The sequence below is a fragment of the Amaranthus tricolor genome, chromosome 8, assembly GCF_026212465.1.
Source record: "Amaranthus tricolor cultivar Red isolate AtriRed21 chromosome 8, ASM2621246v1, whole genome shotgun sequence".
NCBI classification, from domain to species: Eukaryota; Viridiplantae; Streptophyta; class Magnoliopsida; order Caryophyllales; family Amaranthaceae; genus Amaranthus; species Amaranthus tricolor.
Window position 1 is genome coordinate 25,933,012 of NC_080054.1, and position 24,686 is coordinate 25,957,697.

Below are 24,686 nucleotides of genomic sequence, written 5' to 3' on the forward strand. Positions count from 1 at the left end.
ATAAATTGATCAACATTTTATATTCGTATCTTTGTTATGTTTACATTAATCAAAATTAACTATAATGAAAAATTCATATATTGCAGTTTACGTTAATAAAAGCGAAGTTTGTGAGATTAATAGAGATGAGAAAGTTTAGTGATTTGTTTTTTAAAAAAATAAAAATAAAATTAAATGATGGAAAAAAGCGGCGACAAAAATGAAACAGTATATTAATCAAATTTATAGTGATTTTCCTTCGAATTCAACATCTCTATACTTGATTCGATAGCAGAACCTCCCAAACCAAGCTTGAAATCATCATCAAAGTTATAGTGATTGTGAAGAGATGGAAATTATCGGCAATCTCAACCCTAATCAGCTCGAAATTTTCAATTCTCAAGGTTTAAATTAATTAATTAACGCTCTTTAATCAGTTTTTTGATTGTGCTATTCGCGTAATGTGTTAATCTTCTCTTTTTGTTACAGGTTATTTGGTATTGGAATCGTTTTCAAGCACAGAGGAAGTCGCTTCCATGAGGAAGAGAATGAAACAGTTGCTTGATGAATTTGATTGTTCTACTTCTGTTATTTTCTCTACCAAAGATCATGTTAGTTTTGCTTTTCAAAATATTATCTTACTTTCCATATGGATCGTTTTGAAGCTACTATTAATTAATTGGAATGGTTTTTATGATTAGAGTCACGCAAAAGACAAATATTTCTATGATAGTGCGGAGAAGATTTCTTTTTTCTTTGAAGGTTTGGATTATTCTTTGAATTATACTCCATCTTCTTTTATTTGTTCATCGAAATTGTATTGGAAAGGGATCAGACGTGATGATATGCTTGGTTAATGGACACTGCATCATAAACTTTTGGCTTTTTACATTCTTTTTTTGGTTTGGTTAAAAATATATTCATCCTTTTGTTAATTTTAGCTTTTGGGCGGTTTTGCCTTTGTTTTTCTTTATCAGGAATTAACTTTCAGTTCATATCAACTCTTAAACAGTTTTTTGCACCCCTTGTATTGTATTGGTAATCGTAAGAAATTACTTTTTCTTTCTTTTGGTTGCAATTCCTTCTCTTGAAGAACATTGATCTCTCTCTCTCTCCATTTGGCCATTCAGGCCTCCCAATAGCTTAGGGTTTTAGGCAATACCCTATTCTATTTTAACATAGTCACATGTCCTTTGACGAGCATTACCTTTCGGAATGTTCATAGCACACATCTTCCCAGCTGAAGAGTGCTTGTACGAGCACTGGATTGCTTATGTTGTGTTCTGAGCACAACTTCCTCTTCCCTGCACTCTGCTCCAGTTCTATCTAGTTGCTAGTATGAGTATTAAACTTGCTTGTTTGAGCTCCTGTACATTTTGTAATTCAGCAATCCCCCTCAAGACCAATTTACTTGTCCACCATTCTTCGTGCTGATGGTCTTCTCATAACATATGAAAATTTCACCCTCTTTGGTGGCTTCAACCTTGCATTTTCCATCTTGTCTTGTTGGCTTCCTCCATAATGCAATGCATACTCATGGTTGCAACCTTCTAATCCCAAATACTCCATCATCAAAAGTCCTCATGCTGCATCATATCTTTTGTAATCTTCTTTATGAGATTAGGTTCCTCATCCTGGGTATGAATCTCATATGCCATGCTTTCTCGCAATACCATTATACATCTTCAATTCAACCTTAACCTATTCACAAGGCCTTTTGTTCATGAACAAGTTATTATCGTTGCCTTCAGTCAAAAACCCGTTCACCTCCAGCATCTTCTTCGTTCATGACCATTAACACATCACCCTCCTCCATTGCAGATTTCCCTTTCTTCACAATTGTCTTTTCCACTCATGAAACAACCACAGTTGGAGTGCACTCCTTCCTGACCCATGCACTCTGTCTATGAGGCTTTCTTCATTGACTTCTCATTTGAGAATTCCATTTTTCCAATGAATTTTTCCTCAACATCAGCTACTTTTGTTGGCTTCCTTATCTCACAATTCATCATCTTATATAAAGTCTAAACTTTTGGAGGTCTTCCTTGATCTTCTTGCAAAAGAGTTGAATATGACCTTCCTTGTGACAATGGTATCCCAAATTGTCACTTTAGTAATGCTTAGCTCCTTGCTTTCCTCCTCATTCCCACTCAGCTCATCATATTCGCATATCCATCCATTGTAGATTTTCCTTCTTCCATCTTTACACCTAATTGCTTATTCCAATTTTTCATTCCTCAATAACAAATTAATTTCTTGTCTTTGCTCTTCCACCAAATTCAATAGGTTCTCCCTTAAATAAAAGCTAATAATTTGACTTTAGATACTTGATTGAATTACATATCACAATTATCCCTTGTTAAAATTCTAACTAAATTTATAATTGTAATATTATCTATAATTTTTGGGAAAATTTGCAAAGAAACACCTTATAAAACCAGTTTTTTGTAAAAAAACACCTTTTAAAATTTTTTTGTAAAAAAACACCTTTTAAGAGACTTTTTATTAAAAAAAACACCTTAAATCAGTCTCCGGTGACTTTTATCAACTTTCCGGCGTTGACTATGCCATTTGAGCTCAAAAGTCAACGCCTGAAAGTTGACAAATGGCATAGTCAAAGCCGGAAAGTTGACAAAAGTCACATGAACCTGATTTAAGGTGTTTTTTTTAATAAAAAGTCTCTTAAAAGGTGTTTTTTTTACAAAAAAAAAAATTTAAAAGGTGTTTTTTTACAAAAAATTGGTTTTATAAGGTGTATCTTTGCAAATTTGTGAATGAAAAGGCGAGCAAGAATTAGGAAGAAATATCATAGAGTACAAAATTGGTATATAGCAAGGATCACCATTGAGCCAAACCTCATTATAAGTACCAATTGCTACCAACGTGCTAGCCATGGATTTTGCGACGCTATTACATTCCCTTTCTTTTTTGACTATTAGCTTTCAATCAAGTCTAAAAGTTGACCTGGTTTTTTTGAGGAGTTTAAAAGTAAACAAGTTATATATTTTGAAGATGTTTATTAAGTTAGAATGAGTAAAAAGAAGAGTTGGATAAAAAACCATGTGAAGATACTAACTTTTTCAAGATATTTAAGCTGTAATCATTTTTTGTTGGATGTAATCTAATCCTAACTAATCAGGTCACTTTTTTTAATTTATGTTGTTAGAGTGAATCATATAGTAAAGTGGACGAAACCCTAGCATTGTTTGGGTCAAAAACTAGTTATAAATACATTCTAAAAAACAGGCAAGATTCACACAAAAATACGTTAGCTTTTATCTTATTAAAATCTTCCTGGCGTATTAGCTGAAGTTATAAAAAGCCTTTTGAAACTGAAACATATAGCAGGTCGGTTCTCTTTAATTTAGAACTAATTGTTGTTGTAAATTGAACCTTGATAGGCTTTAATTAGACATATCTCAACTAACGGTCCGACATCAAATAAATAAAATAAGTTGAAAATAATCCACGCTGCAAGTGTAATGAAAATCATAGAATTTAGATATTGTAGAAGTTTCTATGTAGGCAAGATATTTGCCTTCACTAATTTGATGCCTCAATTAGTTTTTATGTTTCCTCAAGATGTGAAATTGTGTATAGAGTGATAATATTAAGATACAAATCCATTTTGTTGTTCGAAAGGTTTATGACTTCTATATGCTGACTGTCTTGGTATGTGTTTAGAGAAAGCATTTGATGAGGATGGTAAATTAAAGCAGCCTAAACAACTTTCTATCAATAAAGTTGGTCATGGTATGTCATCAAATGGGAAGCTTTATTACTTGAGGTTTTCTTGTTTGTTTCTTTCTATAATGCTGCCTCTCTTCACAGAGCTTGCAGTTTATTTACTGATAGGATTTGATTACTTTGAAGTTCCTTTTTTAATGTCATTACAGCATTACATGAAGATCCCATTTTCCAAAAGTTCTCTTCCTCAAAGAATTTTTCAAGCTTGCTCTCAAGTTTAGGTTACAAAAGGCCTGTGGTCATTCAGTCTATGTACATTTTCAAGGTACTGTTGCATCTCTCCTTAACTTTATGTTATCATATTTCAACTTTTGAAACTCTCATGCTTGAACTCCATTTCCAACGTGCAAGGAAAACTTGCAATTTCGAATTGACTTAAACTCTATGTAAGAGACTATGTTGGTGATAATTATTTTAGAAAATTGTCTTTGGTAGCCTTGTACTTTGGCTTTTATCTTAATATGGCAGCAACAAAATAAACTTATGCTAACCATGGTATTAATAACTTCAATTATGGTAATTGGGTTGTTAGTTTTCTGTTTTCGGCATCATTCTAATACTATTTCCACTATTATGGAGTATCATGTTACCACAAATAACTTCCTAATACTATATAACATCACCAGTAACTCCCTCTTCCTTATTGAAGATCACCCTCACTCCCCATTCCTCAATCCCCTCCCCTCCAAATCCCATTTCCATTTCCACTCCCACTTCCATGCCCACACAGATCAACCACCACCTCGCCACCAGACTTGGCACTTGACATCAATCTAAATAGTCACTTCATGGTTCATTACCACCAACTAGAACACATATGCATTTCCCATCAATATCGCAGACTCCCTCTCATGAAATAACTAGATTCAGAAGACCATCTCTCTCCTCTAGTCGCCACCAATACCCAAACTGGCACAAAATGTTTGGAAAATTTGGAAGTGAAGATTGTGCTTTGATGATAATTTGAGGCTAGGGGAAGGGTTATGAGAAAACACAAAGGGTGGGAGGTGGAACTCCGAGGAGTGAAGGCTAGGGAGGGCTGCAAAGGGTGGAGGATGGCTTCCAATAGCAGCTGTGAGGGTGGGGGAAGAATAAGAAGCTGTGAGGGCGAGGGATGGGTTCTGCAAGGGCGGATGAGTTGGAGGGTTTCTGTGATGGTGGTTTGTGATGAGGGGAGGGGTAGGATGATGTTTTGTGATGGATCTTTGGGTGGTGGCAACATTTGCAACTTATGGACTTTGTGTTAAGGATTAAGATAACACCACAGGGCCACATTAACCTTGATCCAAGTCATTTTTGGTCTCCCTCAACATTTTTTATTCTTAATTCTGCTGAAATTTTTTAAAAAATAATTTGTAATTAAGATTATATATTATTCTGTTTTATGCAAAATTCACCATTATATAGGAGCAGCAGCACTTAGTACTTGCAGCATGTACCATAGGCAAGCCTAAAATTACTCAGGAAACAGTGTATTTAGACGCATAACTGAATTGATCTCTTTGAAAATGTAGTTTTGCAAATACTTCTTGAAAATATTTACTGCTGATGGAAGATCAGATTTGCTTTCTAGCTGCAATTATTTATTGGAGTGAAGTTAAATGTGGAGGCAATTTGCTTCAACCTACCTAAGAACTGGTTCTTTTTGCGAGCCATGAAAAATCCTACCTGTCACCAAGAACCAGGGAAAATTGACCTGAAAATTCTCGTGAACTTTGAACTGATGAAGAACCAAGACCTGTGTTCGGACGAGTAAGAGACAGAGTTTAAGTTGGATAAGATGTCTCTGTAATCTGGAATCATTGGCTTTTAAAAGATAAAATGTTTCTTTACAGTTTGCACACTTTCCAACATGTGATGGAGGTTCTCTTTAAGATGCTCCATGCTGAAATCTGCTATTAAACTACTGCATGATTTATATTTGTGGGATCTTAAGACATTCCAATCATTATCATTGAATAATGTTACTCTAATATGTTTTCCAACTGTTGGAGGGGTCTTTCTCGTCCTGATGCTTGACAGGACAAGATTAGGGCCTCATATCTCATAGTGAGTATATTGGCTGATCATAAAATTTCCACTTTCAGCAACCAGGGATTGGTGGAGAAGTTGTTCCACACCAAGATAATTCATTTCTTTACACAGATCCCCCAACCTGCACAGGATTGTGGCTGGCTCTAGAAGACGCCACAAAAGTCAATGGCTGCCTTTGGGCGATCCCTGGTTCTCATAAACGTATACAACCTTTAAATTCAAATCTGTTGAATGACATCGACCCAGTTCATTACTTTAATTTGTAATGATACTTTTCAGATGGCCTTGTAAGAAGATTCATTAGAGATGATGAAGGGGTACATTTTGACCATCCATCTCCATCATATGAACAGAAGGATTTTGTTCCAGTTGAAGTTAAAGCTGGTTCCTTGGTTGTCATTCATGGGGACCTTATTCATCAGAGGTTAGTCAACTCATGCTCTCTAAGTTCATTCAGATATTCTTCTGCATGTTATCTTATTCTGGATATCTTCTCTGTAGTTTTGAGAACCAGTCACCAAACTCGAGGCATGCTTATAGTTTGCATGTGGTGGATACTGATGGTTGCAAATGGGCAGGGGATAATTGGTGAGTCTTTAGAGTTTATAGAGTTCATTTGCGTTTTTTTTCCCTATAATGGTGCATCCTCTTTTTCGCTGTATCCACAGCAGTGATCTGACATCTCTATTAACAGTTTAACCTTAACTTTGTCATTTGGTCTATTTGAAATTGGCAAGAAATTTGGCTCATAAATTTGCACGTGTAAGAGTTTTCAAGCGAGTTTTTCTTTCAATAGTGTTGTGTGTCACTTTCTTTTTCTCTGTTTGCTGTGCTTGATATTCATTTCCTTTCAGGCTTCACAAATTATCATTTAAGCCGGTCTCATCTTGACTCTTGAAACAATCCTAAATTGGTAGTCCAAATAAATCAATTAACACATCCACTTTCGTACTTAAAATGCTTACTTCTAATTGTTTAATGTTAACAAGAGTTGCTCTTAAGGCTTTGTTCTACTGAACTTGTTTGGTCCGATGAGTTTTCGTTCCAATGCATTGAGTTCAGTTCTTTCAATCACATTTTCACATCTCTTCCCATTCATTTCAGTCCCATCTGATTGGGGCCCAGCTTCCAAGCCTTCTTGAGTTGAAGATTAGCTTGGTTTGTTTTGGCTAACACTCATTGGAAGACCATTTGTGACTCAGATAATGCTCCAATTGCTTTTCTCATGTAGCAATCTTGCTTTTTAGGGATTGATATTGAGTTCCTAGCTGCTATTGAATATTTGTTGAATATACCTTTTATAGAATTGTAGTGATGTTTCCTTTTCCCTTCACATGTTTAGGATTATTCTGATACGTTCTTATGATGGTGGATAGTGTATTGGAATGAACAGGACTTCCTTCTAGTTATCATCTTGGAAAAAATAGCAAATACTTTCCACTTTTTAGGTGGGTTAGGGGGCCGGGTTTATCATTATTATTTGCGTGAAATGAAGTGAAGGCTTGTATTAGGACGACAAAAAACCGTCATGAGTTGGAAAAGTGAGGTGCATAGTGCATAAACAAGTCCGCATCGCATTGTAAAGGTTTTCAAAAGAATCGAACTCATATTTCCCACATTGTAAAGGTGTAAAGAACCCACGTTTTGGGTTGTTTAGAGGAATATCTCATGGTTTCGGCCAATATTTGGCATAACGATAACCGCATCACCTACATTACCGCACCACAATGGCCGTTACCTTGATTGCTACCTTCACATTTTTGCACTATGGTCATGTGGTAGCTAGTGGAAATGTGATATTTTAACGGTTGTACTGATTTATGGAACTCTGCAGTCTGCTGTGCGTCAGCTGTTGTGAATTGTGATGACATCAGGACAGATTAAGAGAATTCAATGTGAAATGTAATTGTTGGATTTTTCTTTGTTTCGGTTCTAATTATTTTTATCGGTTTCTCCTTTCTCTTCTTGCTTACAGGATTAGAAGAACGCGTGAACCAGAACCTTTATATGTTTCCAGACCTAGTTCTGCGGCTGCCCAGTTTGTAAGATAGTTTTACTATGTAAGATGAGGAACAACCAGTGGAACCTGTACAACGGGCCGGATACGGACCTACAACTTGTGACAATATTAAAATAAGAGTAATAGGCTGAAGATGCTCATATTGTACTCTGCCTTGTAAGGAAAGTTGGCTTGTTGATTAATAAGTATGTTTGTTCCTTTTCCGGGAAGATTAATCTGCTACTGTATTGGTATTATAATTATTCCTACTTTGAACTATGTTGATTATTATTTTCAATGTCTTTTGATGAATATAGAGGTAATAAGGGGAAAACTCTTACGGCCCGTTTGGTTGATGGTAATGAAGTAATGGGAATGAAATGTTGTAATGACAATAGTAATGAAGGAATGGATATGAGAATCGGTAATGAAGATTCTTTTGTTTGGTGTGTATGACTAAAGAATGATAATGGAATATAATATTCCATTGATTGCATTTGGTTGTTGGTAATAAAAAATGGTAATGACTCTTAGTTTCATTGTATATTTGTATCTAAAAGCATTATTGTATCTAAATTATTCTATCTAATGATTTTTTTTAATAATAATATTTTTTTGGATAATTACATACATTACCTTTTTTTTCTTTATTATTTTTTTTCTTCAGCTCGAAACAATATTATTTTATTTTATTACCACAGTAATACTTCATTACCATTACAGCCTAATACCAGGTTGTTTGATGGTAATAAAAATGGCCCTTTTTGGTAATTTTATTACCTTATTTTATTACCATCCATTACCATTGAAAGCATCCAAACAATCAAATTTTTTACTACTTAATTTTATTACCATTATCGCCCTCTAATACCATGTACCAAACAGGCCGTTAATCTTTGTGTTATTTGCATTTATGAGGACTGAGGGGATAATGATAGTATTTAATTTCCGTAATGTTATTTTTTTAAAATTTCGACAAAGAATCTTTTTCTTAAAATTGTACTTTTTATGTTTTTATATATTTTTCTCAAATAGAATTGAAAATTTTATATAGAATAAAATTCAATTTTTTTATGATTTTCCTACAATAATCCCAACTATTGATTAACCATGAATAATCTCAACTTTATGGGGCATTTGCTTAGAGTATACTTAAGCATCCGGATAACCTGTTATAGTAAGTAATTCATCAAAAAAGTAAACCCAAAATTAATATAAAGTTAGAGAAATTTTTTAAAAATTTTCATAAATTTTTGAGAAGGTCTTAGTATATAACGGCTATTTGTGAGCTTAATAAATCGGCCTTATGTGGTAGGATGTGATAGAGTGAGAGTTTTGTTATTTTAATTTATCTTTTTTATTTTGTTTATTTTAATATTATTCTTTTTGTCTTTTTGTGATGATTTACAAATCACGGTTATTGATTATAATTTTTTGTAAAAAAATCTAAAAGAACTTTAACATTTTAAATAAAATTAAACTTGCAATAGCATATCATTTGGTTACCCAAGTTTGTTTTAGGCAAATACCCCATAAAGTTGGAATTATTCATAGTTAATTAATAGGTGGGATTATTGTTGAAAAATAATGAAAAGGTTGAATTATTCTATATAATTTTTGCAATAGTATTTACGTATTTTAGTGTTAAATTTTGACTATAATTTCTCATCGATCTATATGAAAAAATATATTCATGTAAGAATTTGATAGATTTGTCCTAATATACTTTCTAAATATCAACTATTTAGAATTTAAAAATAAAAACACAATTAAAATTGTTTGATTTTTAAATTTACATTGAAATTGACAAAAAACGTAAATAGAAAGAACAAATGAAAACAGAGACAATTAAAAACAAATATCACCTACCTTAACAGGGAAAAAATTTCTACCATATTATCCATGTAGGATAATATTTTTAAAAGCATATAAAAATATATCCTACGTGACATAAATTTTCCTTTATATTAATTAAAAAGTGGTAATTTTATAATTCGACAAGGTAAATGTCAAATTTTTGAATTTGAATTTTTCTACATAATTTTTAATAATTTCATACAAATACTTTATCTATTTTAAGTCAAATACTCTTTACAATTCAATTTAGTAGTCTCATTTAGTTTGGGCATAAATATTAAGAAAATGAAAAAATCACCTAAAATGATAGACTCATGTGCAATATTGGGTATTTTTAATATTAAGAATTGAAGATGACCACCTAAAATAATAGACCCATGTGCAATATTAGTTATTTTAATATTACTAAAATAAGAAGACCACCTATAAATATAGGTTTTAAAATAGTAAACCCATATGCAATATTAATTATTTTAATATTAAAAAAAATGAGACAGGGATAAATTGTCCAAATAAAAAAAAAGACAACTAAAAAAATTAGAGGAACTATTAAAGGAATAATTATTGGGTAAATGAAAACAACTTAAAAAAATGGAAATAGTATAAGCATTAGAAAAAAGTAAAATTAAAATTTTCTTTTTTTCAAATGAAATCTCGTTTTATATATGAAATCTCTTTTTTTTTTTTGTTTGATATAAATCTCATATTAAAACTAACATTTAACTTCTCTAAAATTCAATAATTGTGGATAAATTTTGCCAAAAGCTAGGATATTTTGAGAAGTGCAACCCCCACATTTTACATGTGAGCCTTTTGCTCCGACAATTCAAACTATAAACGGAAAATAGAGAAACAGATCCCGCTGCAGATCACACAACTCACATCCATGGCGTCAGCGGCAGTGTTCAGCATTAATTCGCCATGGCAACAAAGCTCCATCATCAACAAAGCTTTCATATCCCTACCTTTCCTTTCTTCTTCTCACTCACATCACTCCACTAACTCCGTTTCCATCATTTCTCTCTCGTCTACTTCTAATTTTAACAGATTCCATCACGTCCAAAAAGTTTCTGCGGATGATAATCGGGAGAAGGCGTTAGTGATTTGTGATTCGATTGAATCTGATAAATTTATGGAAATCGATATCTTCAAGCGATTATTCCGAAAACGATCGTTGTGGCGAAGGATCTTTTTCACCTCGAAGAAAGTTCGTAGCCTCATTTTGCTTAACGTCATTACTATTGTTTACGGTGAGTTCTAATTTCTGTTTATTTAAGGATGATTTGTATTACTATATCACTGCACCATTGATGCCAATCTCCATTAATTGGTGACATTCATTTTGTATGTAAATTATTGTAAACCTTTATTTTCCTTTAAAATACAACTTTATGCAACACATAATGCGTATATGAGCGTATTCAAGCATATATATATATATATATATATATATATATATATATATATATATATATATATATATATATATATATATATATATATATATATATATATATATATATATATATAATATTTGTTAGCGACGAAACTATCCCACCAATATTGTTGTGATTAAGGCTTTTGGGATTATTGTTGTGTTGTTGTAGAGAAATTCTCATATATATACTAAACTAACACAGCTTTCGTAGAGTCGTTGGCCATTTTTCTGTTTAATTGCTTGTCTAATAGGTTTTGTTGATGAGATACGTAAAATTCTTGCATTTTGAAACTGCTATTGTTGCAGCAAGTGAGATTCCAGTGCTGAAAGAGGTTGAAGAACTTATGGACCCTGCCACATTCAATGTAGTCAGATTTGTTGTGTCAGCAATTCCTTTTGTACCTGCTACTTTTCGAGCACGAAATGATGCTCGTATATGCAAGGCAGGGTTGGAGTTGGGTTTATGGGTCAGCTTAGCGTATCTTTTACAGGCAATTGGATTGCTTACATCTGATGCTGGACGTGCATCTTTTATCTCTATGCTTACTGTAAGCTCCTCAATCCTCATGTGTCATACTTGTCAGTTCAATTTGGTTGTGGACTGTGATTTATAAACTAAGGTTTATGTTCTTTTAATTGTCATTCTATCTAGGTAATTGTAGTTCCCTTGTTTGATGGAATGTTTGGGGAGGTGATTCCGCCCCTTACAATGTTAGGAGCTATTCTGTCTGTTCTAGGTGTTGCTGTGCTTGAATCTTGTGGGTCTTCCCCTGACGTAAGTGCCTTATGTTAAAACTCTTTACACTCTGTGCTGAATGCTATGAAACTGTATTTTTATATTACTTCAGCTGGATTTTTTCAGGTTGGAGACCTATTTAACTTTCTGAGTGCCATTTTTTTTGGTGTTCACATGGTGAGAACTGAAAGAATTTCAAGAACCACAAAGAAAGAGAACTTCACTTCTCTTCTTGGGTATGAGGTAATTTACTTTCGAAGCACTCTTGCAGAAAATTCATGTTCAGTTGGACAGTTGAGTCATCAAGTTGTTTTTTACCTAAATTCTAAAAAACTTGCTTTTTATTGCAAATTTCTTGTGTCCTGAGCAGTTCTGAGGTTTCATCCAGGTATGTGTTGTGGCACTTTCATCAGTGATCTGGTTCTTTTCAGAGGAATGGTTTGGTAAAAGTCATAGAGCTTGGACATGGGAACTGTTTTGGGACTCACTGGTCTCTTTTCCTTGGACACCAGCAATATACACAGGGTTACTCTCAACCGGGCTATGCTTATGGATAGAGGTACTCATCTCTTTTAAATTTAAGCCAACTTGTGTGACTTTCTTCCACATTCCCCTTGAATTTACTACATACATCTTGATGTTTCATTGCATATGAATGGAATAGTGCATTTTGTTCAGCTTGACGTAATTTCTCAAGTTAGAGATTTGGATTGCTTAAATACCCTTTACTATTCCCAAAAAAATAAAGAAACTCTATACCTGTTGAGCTATTTGATAGCTTGTTTTCACTTGTGTATTTGCTTTGCAACATCCAATCATATCTTGTATTTTGATTTCTATGACAAATTAGATAGTTGTGCAAGTGGCAACTCCTATTAGATATGTCACTGATGCTCTAGCATTTAAGGATAAAAGAGATGGTTTGTCAGGATCTTTCATGTTGCTTGTGCCAGTGTGCTGATTAGCAATGCTCCTTCGACTATTGTTTTGTTTCTTGGCTCTTCCTGGATAATGTTTTCTGGCCCTTTCTTTCTTTAGGCTCTATCAATTTTTCGAGTTACATGCTTTCAGCCTATTAGCAATTTCAGAATTCTTATGTTGATCACTAACTGCATACATTAATTCCAGTTTTTAGATAGTGGCATGCTAGTAGATATAGAAAGTAGCTGAAGTTTTTCATTTGATAATTGTTTCCAGAGTCTTGTTGAGAACATTGGCAGAGACTGAACCTTTAAAATGTACTAAAATTATGTAACTTTGGGTGTTGGGTCAGTGGGTTGTGAAATTTTTTGTAATTCTGTTTTTCAGGACAGAGTTGATTATAAAAGGGAAGTGACCTATTTTTGTTCAAAGTTTATATTTGAGACGTTGATTTTATGTATGAGTACACTGGTTGAAATAATAGAAATCAATGTTTTAATGAAATAAATTAGTTTGAACTTTGAATGAATGTGCAAGTACAACTTTAAAATACGTGTATATGGTCTACTTCTATAACAAGCAAATGTTGCAAATTTGAGATCAGTTATGCAGACCTGAAACATATTTTATGACTGATTCTTTCTTATGCCTTCTACCACTTTCCCTCATTGATGGAGTTGCTTGTTGCAAGCTTTTTACGAACTGTAGATGGCTGCTATGCGGAATGTATCTGCAACTGAAACAGCAATTATTTATGGACTAGAACCAGTTTGGGGAGCTGGGTTTGCTTGGTTTCTTCTAGGTGAAAGATGGGATACTACAGGATGGATAGGGGCTGCTCTTCTTCTTGGTAAGAAATCATCTCTTTGGTACTCACTTGACTTGTTAGTCCACTTTGCCTATGTTTGATCTTGGAAGTGATTCGTGCAAGTTTATCACGTAACATACCAATAACGATTTTATTAACTACAGCATGTGGATCCAAAACATAACAGCACTTTGTCGAAATTGCAAATTACAACCAACATCTTGTAAATTTTTCTACAAAAGTTTCAGTAACAAATTTAGGCATCAAGGTTTCAGACTGCAATTAAGTACTTCAATCGAATAAAAAGATAAGAAGGTGAAGGACGAAACTATACAAATACAAGGTTTCACATATGAGAATTAATAGAAAAATCTGATCTCAAATTAGTATGACTACAGGCTTTTCTTACTGGTGGCTGCAGCTCTGGAGTTACTGATTATGAATTCTCTTGTGTGCAGGTGGAAGTTTAATTGTTCAAATGTTTGGATCTTTATCAGGTACAGAATCCGAAGATTACGAGCAGTAAATAAACGGGTTTTGTTGATATCATTAGGCCCGGAATGACAGTTCTGGGTAGCCTTGATCTTGATAATGTAGCCAATGGTATGCAGTTTTTGTATATATAAATCCCCTCTTTTATTTTTCTGTAATTGTTGATTTGTAAATAACACCTGATTTAGTTGATAAAGTCCTGAGGCCTTAGGCCTGGCCGTGTAAATAACAGTCTTCAATATGATGCATATTTGTATATTTGAAAGTTCAAACTTGATATAGACAAAAGCAGGCTGCATTTTCTGAGGACTTCAACCATTAACTAACTTGGAGTATTGCATAATTATGGTTTTGTTCAATCAAAATGGGAATTGAGGAAAGCTTCATGACAATTCCTAAATGATGTGTATGCTTGTAAAAATTCATCACTAATTTTTTATTGAGACATGAGACGACTTCAATTGGGTCGGCCCAAACTATTTAAAAAAAACGCTTCATGTACAAGTGAGAATTCAATTTACATTTTTTTTTAATGTTTTTCACTAATAGGCCTTTTATGGACTGAGACAGTCTCGTACAAGACGGGCTGAAAATTCATTCTTTTCAACAAAAAATTGTATATAATTAAATACATTTTTATCCTATTGAATTTGGTACAATTGTTTTAGCTTTGGTTGGTTATAGTGATAGAATAAGAGAAGTTATTTTTCACATAAATAAGTAATAGGAATAAATCTGTAATTATTAATTAATTGAATGATAATCAGACTTAGTAACACGAGTCACTTCTTAGAAGCGTAGACTTAGATTTAGAGCTATTTTCAGAAATTCCTAAAAAAAAACATTTACCTCTAAAATCTACACTAATTATCGGTCATATAGGCTTAGATTAAAAGCTATTTTCAGAAATTCCTAAAAAAAACCTTTATCTCTACAGTCTACACTGGTTATCGATTATATTTCTACATAATTAAAAATAAATAATAAATAACAAATCAAACATATAATGCTCATAATTAAACAATAAAGTTAATTAATTGAACAATAATATTAAAGTAATTAATATATTAATGAAAAAACTATTAATAAGTTACTAATTAACATTTAACAAAAATTAAAAAAATAATAATTAGTTAATTATTTTTTTTAAATATAATTTATTTAGTCATCATAATTAATAATTACGAAAGTAATTAAAAATAAAAAAATGCATATACAGTCGTCTTGACTCCTATTTCAAAATTTAAAAAAAATTGAAAAACCAAAAGATTTGTTAGAAAATTACTTTAATTGTGTCGTTTGCATAGTCAAATTTGTCGTTCCCAAGCTCAATTCAAGTAAGTTGATGTTTGAGTGTAAATTTATAAAAGTAATTTTTATAAAGAGAAAAGTATTTTAAGAGTTTTATGGGAGACAATTTTAAAATTTTATTTAAAACAAATTCTTTATTCATCTTCTTTCTTCAATATAGTGAGATTTTTCTACATAATAAGTTAATAAAGGTAATATAAGACAATTGTCAGCCTGTTTTAGTAATTAGTACTATGTTTTTATGGTGAACTTTGTCCAGTTGAACTACGCAAGCATCCACTTAGTAATTATCCATTATATACTCGTAAATGATTACTAGTATTTCAAAATTGAAATAATATAACCATCATTTTTGAAAGATTGATAAAAATGAGCTTTTTTATTAAAAAAATCTCAAAGGATAATTTCTAAATGATTAGCAAATTATTGTATCGACGTGCTGCAATCTCTTGAAATAACGTATAATTTTGTTCAATTATATGTCGTAGATATTAAATATAGGTTATTAATCAATGTAACAATGTGTAGACACTAGACCTAAAATATAGGTCATTAATCAATGTAAGTATGTAACAATCTGTAGACAGTAGACAGTAGACATTAAAAATATATGGATGGTTCCATTTTTTTAGAGTAACTATTTGATTTAAGGCTTTTTAGATCCTACAATGGTGAGCTAACTCCAAAAACTCGTCTTCAGTTCGAATTGCTGGCTGTAACTCGTTTGCATGAAGTCGAAATCGCTAGTAATCGATTTGCAGGTGGTGTGTTTGATTGGAGGAGAGAAAAGTTGCAAATTAATGGAGTTTTGAATTCTAAGGAAAAGAATAAAGAAAGAAATTAGTTGAATGAAGTCGTTAAAATTTTAATGTTGGAAACATGAAGATAGAAAGGTGATGAGAAGATGTGTTAGATAAATTAGGTTAAGTTAAAGTCAAGGGCAAGATAAAGGTAAATGAAAAGATTAGTAGGTCATCTAATTTTAAGTTTACCTGAATATGCTTATATATTTTGATTTATCGGGACTATAATTAAAAAAAAAAAATTACTACGACTATAATTACAGAAAATCTCATACTTGATATCTGTTTTTACAAAAACTTCTTAATTTCTTTGACGTTAATTTAGACTTAAAATATCAAAACACCGACAAATAACACTTGAGTTCACTTGGTTCATATATAACATAAGTGTTAGACATAGTTTCTTCTTTTCATAATAGATGCAATATTAGAAATATTGCTATATTTGTTCATTACTCTTAGTTTGTGATTACCTTTTAATCTATAAGTTAAAACATAATCAAATACTTAAGTGTAATCTTGTTTGATTCGTCTCAATGCAAAAATCATCAAAATCAATTTACATATATATATATATATATATATATATATATATATATATATATATATATATATATATATATATACATACTTAGAGATATTAAAAATTGAATTAGTACATTGGACAACATGAAAAATCAAACATTGCAAGTAGTTTGGAACAACAAAAGTATCCTATACTTCTCTTGTTCTAAAATACTTGTTACATTACGGTTAACACTATTAATCACTTAAACTTATTTTATACATTGTGGCTAATTCATAAGAAAAAATATAGTCAAGTGAAATCTTATTTAAATAGTCTAATTGCATACTTTCATATATTAACTTTTTATAATTATAATATGTGCATAGTAATATACAAATGATTAAAATAACACATTAAATTATATTGAAAAGTTAAATATAACAAATACAAATGATTAAAATAACATATTAAATTATATTAAAAAGTTAAATATAACAAATATAATGGAAAAAAATCAGTTATTTATTGGTGTCATACTTGTGAGTTGTGAGACACAAGATAAACATGATTGATTTTTTATTCATTATTCCCTTTACCTCTTTCTTTATTAATAGGACCAAGAAAATTCAACAACAAAAAGATGCTTTTCAAACCTTAAATGGTTCCTATCATCGTTATCATCGATCAAAAATCAAGATTTATCACCTACTAAAAATCCAACCAAAAATTGACTCGATACAACTAACAATGGAAACCCTAAACTTTACTCTTATCCTCTCATCCATTATTGTTCTTCTCAATCTTTGTCCTTTAATTCACTCATCACCCATTTCAAATTTTCTTCCCACTAAATCAGGCTACTTATCAGTAAATCCCTCTTCAAAATCCTCCATTTTTTATGCTTTCTATGAAGCACAACAACCAATTTCATCCCTTTCGGAAACCCCACTTCTTATATGGCTTCAAGGAGGTCCTGGATGTTCCTCCATGGTTGGGAACTTCTATGAGCTTGGTCCATGGAGAGTCAACCACAAAATGGAGCTCCAAAAGAATGATGGGTCATGGAATCGGATCTTTGGGCTTTTATTTTTGGATAACCCAATTGGAACTGGATTCAGTATTGCTGCTTCTCCTGATGAAATTCCCAGAGATCAACATGGTGTAGCCAAACACCTTTTTATTGCAATCAAATCATTTATTGCATTAGACGGATCTTTGTTCGGGTCTAGACCCATTTACATTACTGGTGAAAGTTATGCAGGGAAATATGCCCCAGCAATTGGGTATTACATAGTAAGAAAAAATAAACAACTTCCATTAAAGGAAAGGGTTAATTTAGCAGGAATTGCAATTGGGAATGGATTAACTGATCCAATTACCCAAGTCACTACACATGGGCTAAATGCTTATTTTAGTGGGTTAATCAATGAAAAACAGAAAACCCATCTAGAAAAAGCTCAAAGAGAGGTAGTAAAATTGGTAATGGAGAAGAAATGGAGTGAGGCAACTGATGCAAGGAGTAGTTTGCTTAGAATGCTACAAAACATGACAGGATTAGCTACTTTGTATGATATGAGAAGAAAAATAGCCTATGAATCATATTTAGTAGAAAGGTTTTTAAGCAATGTTGAGGTAAAGAAGGATTTGGGGGTGAATATTTCAATGGTTTGGGAGGAATGTAGTGATTTAGTAGGCAAGATTTTGCATGAAGATGTGATGAAAAGTGTGAAATACATGGTTGAATTGCTGTTGCAAGAAACTAGAGTTTTGTTATATCAAGGGCAGGCTGATTTGAGAGATGGGGTAGTGTCGGTTGAGGCATGGATGAAAAGGTTGAATTGGGATGGGATTGGTAAGTTTGAGGAATCAGAAAGGAAAGTTTGGGAAGTGAAAGGGGAAGTTGCAGGATATGTGCAGAAATGGGGAAGTTTAAGTCATGTTGTAGTGTTGGGTGCTGGTCATTTTGTGCCTACTGATCAGGCTGTTCATTCTCAGGTTATGATTGAGGATTGGGTGCTTCAAAGAGGGTTTTTCGGTAATCAGAAAATTCAGATTCCTAATAGACATCCCAAGAGTTGTCTTTGAGGTTTATGTCTTGGGAGTATTAATCATTGTACTTATAGAATTATGTTTTTGATTGTGTTAATAACTAATAAGTGTATGGTTATTCTCAAGCCGAGGGTTTGAATAGTCGCAAGTCGCAAGTCGCAACCTTCTTATTTCTTTGGATATGGTTATGGCTTGTTGTCATCTAATGTTGTCTAGATCCCTGATTTAGCTGCTATGAGCAAGATATACGAGACATTCAAAGAATTGCCTTTGAAATTTATGTCCTAAGTAATAATCATTGCACTTATGGTCGCAAGTCGCAAGTCTCAAGTCTAACCTCTTATCTCTTTTGATGTGGATATTGCATGTCGTTATCTAACCCTGTCCAGATCCCTGATTGTAACTTGTATGAACGAGATATATGGAACATTCAAAGAATTGTAATTATAGAATTATCTTTGATAATGTGTTAATAAGTGTATATGATCATTTTCAAGCCGAGGGTTTGAATGGTTGCTAGTCGCAACCTTCTTTTATGTCTTTCGATATAGGTGTGGCTTTTTGTCATCTAACCCTGTCGAAATCCCTAATTGTAGACATATACGGCACATTCAAAGAATTGCCTTTGAAGTTTATGTCTTGGAGAAATAATCATTGTACTTACAGAATTATCTTTGATGAGATATGGTCATTCTCGGCCTGGTTTGAATGGTCGCGAGTCGGAATCTTCTTATCTCTTTTGATAGGGGTATGATTTGTATTCATCCAACCTTGTTCACATTTCTACTGGTAGCTCCTATAAGCAAGATATAATGAGAATGATGATGATGTTGATGAGTTGATATTGAAATTTTGTATGATGATTAGAGTGAAGAGAGAGCAAGGGATTGGTGAATAGGAACACTTATACAGATTACCTGCTGGAATCAGGATAGCTTTGCATCTGATAAATAATAAATGTGTTGACTTTGATGAGAATTGAGGGACTAACACTAGCTAGCTAATCTGTAAATTTATATTGTGTTTTTGTTCAAGGTGGAACTCTTGTTAAATGAATCAAAATATATATATATATATATATATATATATATATATATATATATATATATATATATATATATATATATTTAAAGGAAAAATTGTCTAAAATAATTTCGTCTATTATACATTTGCTTTGGATAATCCCTATTATTCATTTTTTCTAAATAATTAGACTTTTGTATGCTTCTTCGTTACACTCACTTCCTTTTTCTCAATATGTTTCTTCGTTGGTTTCCCCTACTCTTCTTTGGTGGTAGGTACCTATAATAGCCAGTTAAAATATGGAAGAGAGTGCCGTCAGCAAAAAATATACAAAGGTTAGATTATCAAGGAATAATCAATGGCAAATATTATTTACAGTAGATAGGCAATTAGTCGGATTATTCAGGACAAATTTTTTCTTTTTTAATAACATAAAATATAAAATTTACTTTTATAAAAGAAAAAAATTCTAATTATACTAGTATATTGTAAGTAGGCATTTTAAGATATTGTAAGTTCTACACGCTTACAAGGTGGGCATAAAGGATATTTTAACTAGGCATCAAGGTTGATGAAAGTAGGCAATAGTGATACTGTAAGTAGGTATTTAAGGATATTATAAGTAAACAATAAGGATAATGTAAGTAGACAATAGGTTGATGTAAATAGACATTAAGGATGATATACGTAGACATAAAGAATAATGTAAGTAGACATAAAGAATGATGCAAAAGTTGTTACTAACAGCGACTTAAAAAAAATTTAAAAGCCCAAAGTTGCTGTTACTAACAGCGACTTTAAAAAAATAAATAAATAAAAATAAAAAAATAAAAATTTAAGTCGCTGTTAGTAACAGCGACTTAATGCGTTTTATATTTTTTTGCACAATTGATTTAATCTTACTAAACAGTATTTGTCAATCGAAATCCCAAGATCATGATCGATACAAATGCAATCTATTGCCATAATTGTCATCCTTTTTGCACATATGACTACCAAATTAAAGATCAAGCTTTCCTCTTAATTCGTTTATTAAAGAAATCTCCTACCTAATACACAACCATAACCCACACCAAGAATACCATCCAACATTGCTTCCCTAATAAATACGAACTTATACGTACCTAATGCCCCATACTAGTTTGGCATATATATTAAGAAAGAGTAGGGACCACTCTAAATAAGTAGGTGACATGTGATTTTAAGGATAAATATATTGGTAAAAAAAATGAATACTATAAATAGAAATTAGACATTTAAGGTGTACTTACCCAAAAAGAAAATAAAAACATTTCTCTGAATCGGAGGGAGTACTACTCTTGTAACATTACTAGTAGTATACAATTAAAATAATTGTAGGAGCCAAAAACTAAAAATTAAGCCAAAATAGTGAACCACGAGAGTGGGCAACAAGGGTGGGCCGCATTGTAACTTCGCCATTAAATCAATTGTGCAAAAAAATATAAAACGCATTAAGTCGCTGTTAGTAACAGCGACTTTGGGCTTTTAAATTTTTTTTTTATGTCGCTGTTACTAACAGCGACTTTGGGCTTTTAATTTTTTTTTTTTCACTTTCGCTGTTACTAACAGCGACTCTTCCCAATAATCTTATTTTTGAAATTAAATTGTTAAATAATCTTATTTTTTTCGCTTTCTCTCCTAGTAAGTAGCGGCACCGCATGCGGGATCGGGGATTCTACTTGTTTCAGCTGGCTTTATATTTATATATATATATACCATTCTTCTTCAAATCTCCCAATTGATTTCGCTTAGCGCCTCCGATTAAATCTATACCCCCAATTGCTACTAAACCCTAGCGTCTTTTATTAATTTTGTCTTTCTGATTTCCGTAATTTGAAGTAAATAAGGTTGTGAATGGTGGAAATTTCACATAATTTCATGCGATTTTCCCCCTTCATCTCTTCAAGGGGGGTCTTTGTTCATCCTGTCTGTTCTGTTTCTGCAATTGCTTCCTGTTCGTGTATGAAAGGCTGGTACTACCGCTGCCTTGGAGTCGATCCTTAATTCATCTCCTGGAAATTCATCTGATTGTTAGTTGCCTTTGATTTTTCCTGATTAGTCTTTTTTCCAGTAGATCTAAAGATTTCTGTATTAATTTGATTAATTGCTCGTACAGGAAAACAAAAATTTTGAGTTATATTAATCAAAGATGTTGTTAAACAAGCAGAAGAAGGCTCAGAATTCCAAGGGAAACCGTATGTTGGTAACTATCAATGTTATCGGAAGTTCGGGACCGTTAAGGTTTGTGGTGAATGAAGAACAGCTTGTTGCTTCTGTCATCGATATGGCCTTGAAATCCTATGCTCGTGAAGGTCGTCAACCTGTTCTGGGATTCAATCTCAATGATTTTCTTCTCTATTGCCCTGCTTCCGGAACTGATGGTAATTATTTCCTTCATTTCATTTATTCAATTTTTATAGTGTGATGTGAATTGTGATTGTTATTTTTGTTGTTCAGTGTGGGTTGTGATGAGTTTCTGAAAGTTTTGAACGCAATTAGTTTTAACGAAACGTTCAGGACCTCACTATATGTTTATACTTTTAACGCACCCTCGCACACGGGAGACTGCGTCCCCTCACAAGAGATGTAGAAAATGCCCTACTTATATATGGCGTATTTCACTTTAAACAAAGGGATGTGTGAGATCAAAGTCGTTGTGGCTTCTGAAATCATACCAGAGATTCAAAGTCTTTGTGGCTTCTAACATGATATCAAAAACTAACAGCAATCAAAAGCTCAAGATATTTACCCTGAAAAAATTGCTTGATGGAAGTAATTTATAATGTAAAATGTTCATTAAATCATATGCAATTTCTTATTTATGTGGTGTTATATATGACATTTATTATTGATGGTCTATTGAAAATAATTTTTTTATTAATTTTGACTATTAACTGGGTTAAGATTGCGGTCATTTGATCCTTTCTTATCTTCACTCTAAGTAGGAGCAACTTTATGACATAGGATAGTAATCAACATAAGAGATTGTAACCCATTTGTATAACTGAAACCGATTCCGATAAGTGTTATCAAACGAAATAACCCCTTAGTCTCAAACAAACAACCTCACCAAATTTCTAGGAAATTGCGAAAAAGAAGTATCCCGATTGTTTACAATTTCACCAATATGTAAATGCTGTTGTTTTTAATTTCAGTTGCTATTTACTTTCTAGCTATAAACCTAAACATGTTATGTATGAATGTTGTGGCTGTACAACAATGTTGCCAATAATTTAATGCTCTTGGATATTGTCATTCCCAATTGCCATAGGAACTTGTTGATGGATCAAACTGGTTTGTATTGTCAACATTGTGATTATATAATGTGGATCTTAGTTGTGGTTGGTCATGTTGCATAGTTTTTTGTTGTTCTGATTCAAATTGTTTGTGGTATTCGCAGCTTTAAGTCCATTTGAGACAATCGGAGGAGCCTATGGTGCTCGCAATTTTCTACTCTGCAAGAAACCACAACCTGAAAAAACTGAAACTGAGTGTACTACTAAAATTCCAAGAAGGGGTCGACATGGAAGCTTCAAGTCATGGATCAACAAGACCCTCAACCGGAAAGTTTCCTCGTATTGAGTTTATGATTTTTATGTTGCTCATTGTTTAAATGGTGATCTTCTGCCATAGTCATAAATACTCTTCCGTTTTTCTCATTCTGTACTACTTTCCATAGTAATTTGTCCCACGATTTTACATTCTTTCCTTTCTTAACAATGGTCTTACTTTTATTCTTTTAATTTCATTCACATACCTATTTTGCACTAAGTGGAAAATCATAGTAATGAGAGTGAGTGGAAGTATTTATCATTATACTATTGTCATAAGTTTTAGTATCATTACTCCATTGGTTTTTGTTTTTTTTTTTTAATATTGTGACAATTATAGAAAATTTTTGATGAATTAATACTTTGTTGAAACAATTTTATTGCTTTACGTACATCTTAAGCTTTAAAGAATATTTTGCTAATATTTCTAACTATCAGTTTCTAATCACTATTATTAGGCGGGAATGGCATATGACACTTTACTGTTTGAATTTATTGTATAAGTATTGGTTATTATATTTTTTTGTAACAAAGTTTTGATTATTATTTTGATTGTAAATGAAACTTGATTTATTAGACTTCTATCTATAATATTAATTATTATATGAGGCGGAAATGCGCTTTATACGTGAGTTGACTAGTCCATCTCACATATATATATATATATATATATATATATATATATATATATATATATAAGTTTTTTATTTGAGGTCGTCTCATCGAGAGATAGTCTAAGCTACTTATATTTGATTGATTTTGATTTATAAGAGCAATCACAATAGTGTTTAAAAATTAAATATTTATTTGTTAGTCTAATGTATTATTTTGATTGTTTATATCTTGAATTATGAATAACCAACCCTTATCTTAAAAGGTGCATTGCATTCCTCTAAGTTTAATAAAATATTTATTTCCTTGAGAAAATTTAAAATTGACAACCAAATTTCTATTAAGTTTGATTCATTTGGTTTATACTAAAACTCTTTATCAATCAATTGTATTGTTTTGGTTTTTATTCTTTATGTATAAGAAAAAAAAAATATTTTTATTTGATTTGTTTAATTTTAATATATTAATTTTTTTGTAGTTTTTAATTTTAATCACCAACTAACACGACAACAAATGATATACTTAATCTGTCTAACATATTTCGTTACTTTTTAATTTTATTATGTCGCATAAACTTCGCTGCATATACTTTTATTTTTTGTCATGGTATATACTTTCATTTTAAGTTTTACACACATTTAAATTATCATTTTATCCCATTTACATATTTCATGCACTTTTTCTTGTTTATCCTGCTTTTTGTCTTTGTAGCAAACGCTATGACACAAAAGCTAATTTAAACTAGAGAAGGTATTTTGAGTAAAGATAAAATTATCCACTTATTCACTATTATTGTT

General features: G+C 32.1%; 4 protein-coding genes across 5 annotated transcripts; all 4 read left to right on the forward strand.

The window, feature by feature from the left end:
* Positions 1–132: 132 nt before the first annotated feature.
* On the forward strand, positions 133–8,210 carry LOC130821107 (phytanoyl-CoA dioxygenase). Its single transcript, XM_057686747.1, has 9 exons — positions 133–383; positions 469–590; positions 681–741; positions 3,664–3,732; positions 3,876–3,991; positions 5,814–5,961; positions 6,040–6,184; positions 6,262–6,348; positions 7,736–8,210. Exons 1-9 carry the CDS (start codon positions 329–331, stop codon positions 7,809–7,811), a joined length of 879 nt encoding a protein of 292 aa, XP_057542730.1. The 5' UTR covers positions 133–328; the 3' UTR covers positions 7,812–8,210.
* A 2,164-nt stretch (positions 8,211–10,374) lies between these two features.
* LOC130821106 (uncharacterized) lies at positions 10,375–14,271 on the forward strand. 2 transcript variants are annotated; one of them, XM_057686746.1, is made up of 7 exons: positions 10,375–10,866; positions 11,361–11,602; positions 11,707–11,829; positions 11,917–12,033; positions 12,179–12,349; positions 13,420–13,561; positions 13,978–14,271. In XM_057686746.1, the coding sequence occupies exons 1-7, from the start codon at positions 10,503–10,505 to the stop codon at positions 14,043–14,045; spliced, it is 1,227 nt and encodes a 408-aa protein (XP_057542729.1). In that variant the 5' UTR covers positions 10,375–10,502; the 3' UTR covers positions 14,046–14,271. The 2 variants fall into 2 exon arrangements, 1 of the variants encoding a protein (XP_057542729.1); XR_009045295.1 differs by having other exon boundaries at positions 10,389–10,866; positions 13,403–13,561.
* A 2,903-nt stretch (positions 14,272–17,174) lies between these two features.
* LOC130821108 (serine carboxypeptidase-like 50) lies at positions 17,175–19,360 on the forward strand. Its single transcript, XM_057686748.1, has one exon. The coding sequence runs from the start codon at positions 17,198–17,200 to the stop codon at positions 18,716–18,718; it is 1,521 nt and encodes a 506-aa protein (XP_057542731.1). The 5' UTR covers positions 17,175–17,197; the 3' UTR covers positions 18,719–19,360.
* A 1,994-nt stretch (positions 19,361–21,354) lies between these two features.
* On the forward strand, positions 21,355–23,834 carry LOC130821109 (uncharacterized). Its single transcript, XM_057686749.1, has 3 exons — positions 21,355–21,756; positions 21,843–22,107; positions 23,127–23,834. Exons 2-3 carry the CDS (start codon positions 21,876–21,878, stop codon positions 23,306–23,308), a joined length of 414 nt encoding a protein of 137 aa, XP_057542732.1. The 5' UTR covers positions 21,355–21,756; positions 21,843–21,875; the 3' UTR covers positions 23,309–23,834.
* The last annotated feature ends 852 nt before the right edge of the window (positions 23,835–24,686 follow it).

Bases quoted from the DNA above. Each gene is read 5' to 3' on its own strand.
- LOC130821107 (XM_057686747.1), top strand. From the start codon at position 329: ATGGAAATTATCGGCAATCTCAACCCTAATCAGCTCGAAATTTTCAAT. The intron at 3,992-5,813 runs GTACTGTTGCAT...TTCCACTTTCAG, and splicing joins AGTCTATGTACATTTTCAAG to CAACCAGGGATTGGTGGAGA. The intron at 5,962-6,039 runs GTATACAACCTT...GATACTTTTCAG, and splicing joins GATCCCTGGTTCTCATAAAC to ATGGCCTTGTAAGAAGATTC.
- LOC130821106 (XM_057686746.1), top strand. From the start codon at position 10,503: ATGGCGTCAGCGGCAGTGTTCAGCATTAATTCGCCATGGCAACAAAGC. The intron at 12,034-12,178 runs GTAATTTACTTT...GGTTTCATCCAG, and splicing joins CTTCTCTTCTTGGGTATGAG to GTATGTGTTGTGGCACTTTC. The intron at 12,350-13,419 runs GTACTCATCTCT...TACGAACTGTAG, and splicing joins GGCTATGCTTATGGATAGAG to ATGGCTGCTATGCGGAATGT.
- LOC130821108 (XM_057686748.1), top strand. From the start codon at position 17,198: ATGATTGATTTTTTATTCATTATTCCCTTTACCTCTTTCTTTATTAAT.
- LOC130821109 (XM_057686749.1), top strand. From the start codon at position 21,876: ATGTTGTTAAACAAGCAGAAGAAGGCTCAGAATTCCAAGGGAAACCGT. The intron at 22,108-23,126 runs GTAATTATTTCC...TGGTATTCGCAG, and splicing joins CCCTGCTTCCGGAACTGATG to CTTTAAGTCCATTTGAGACA.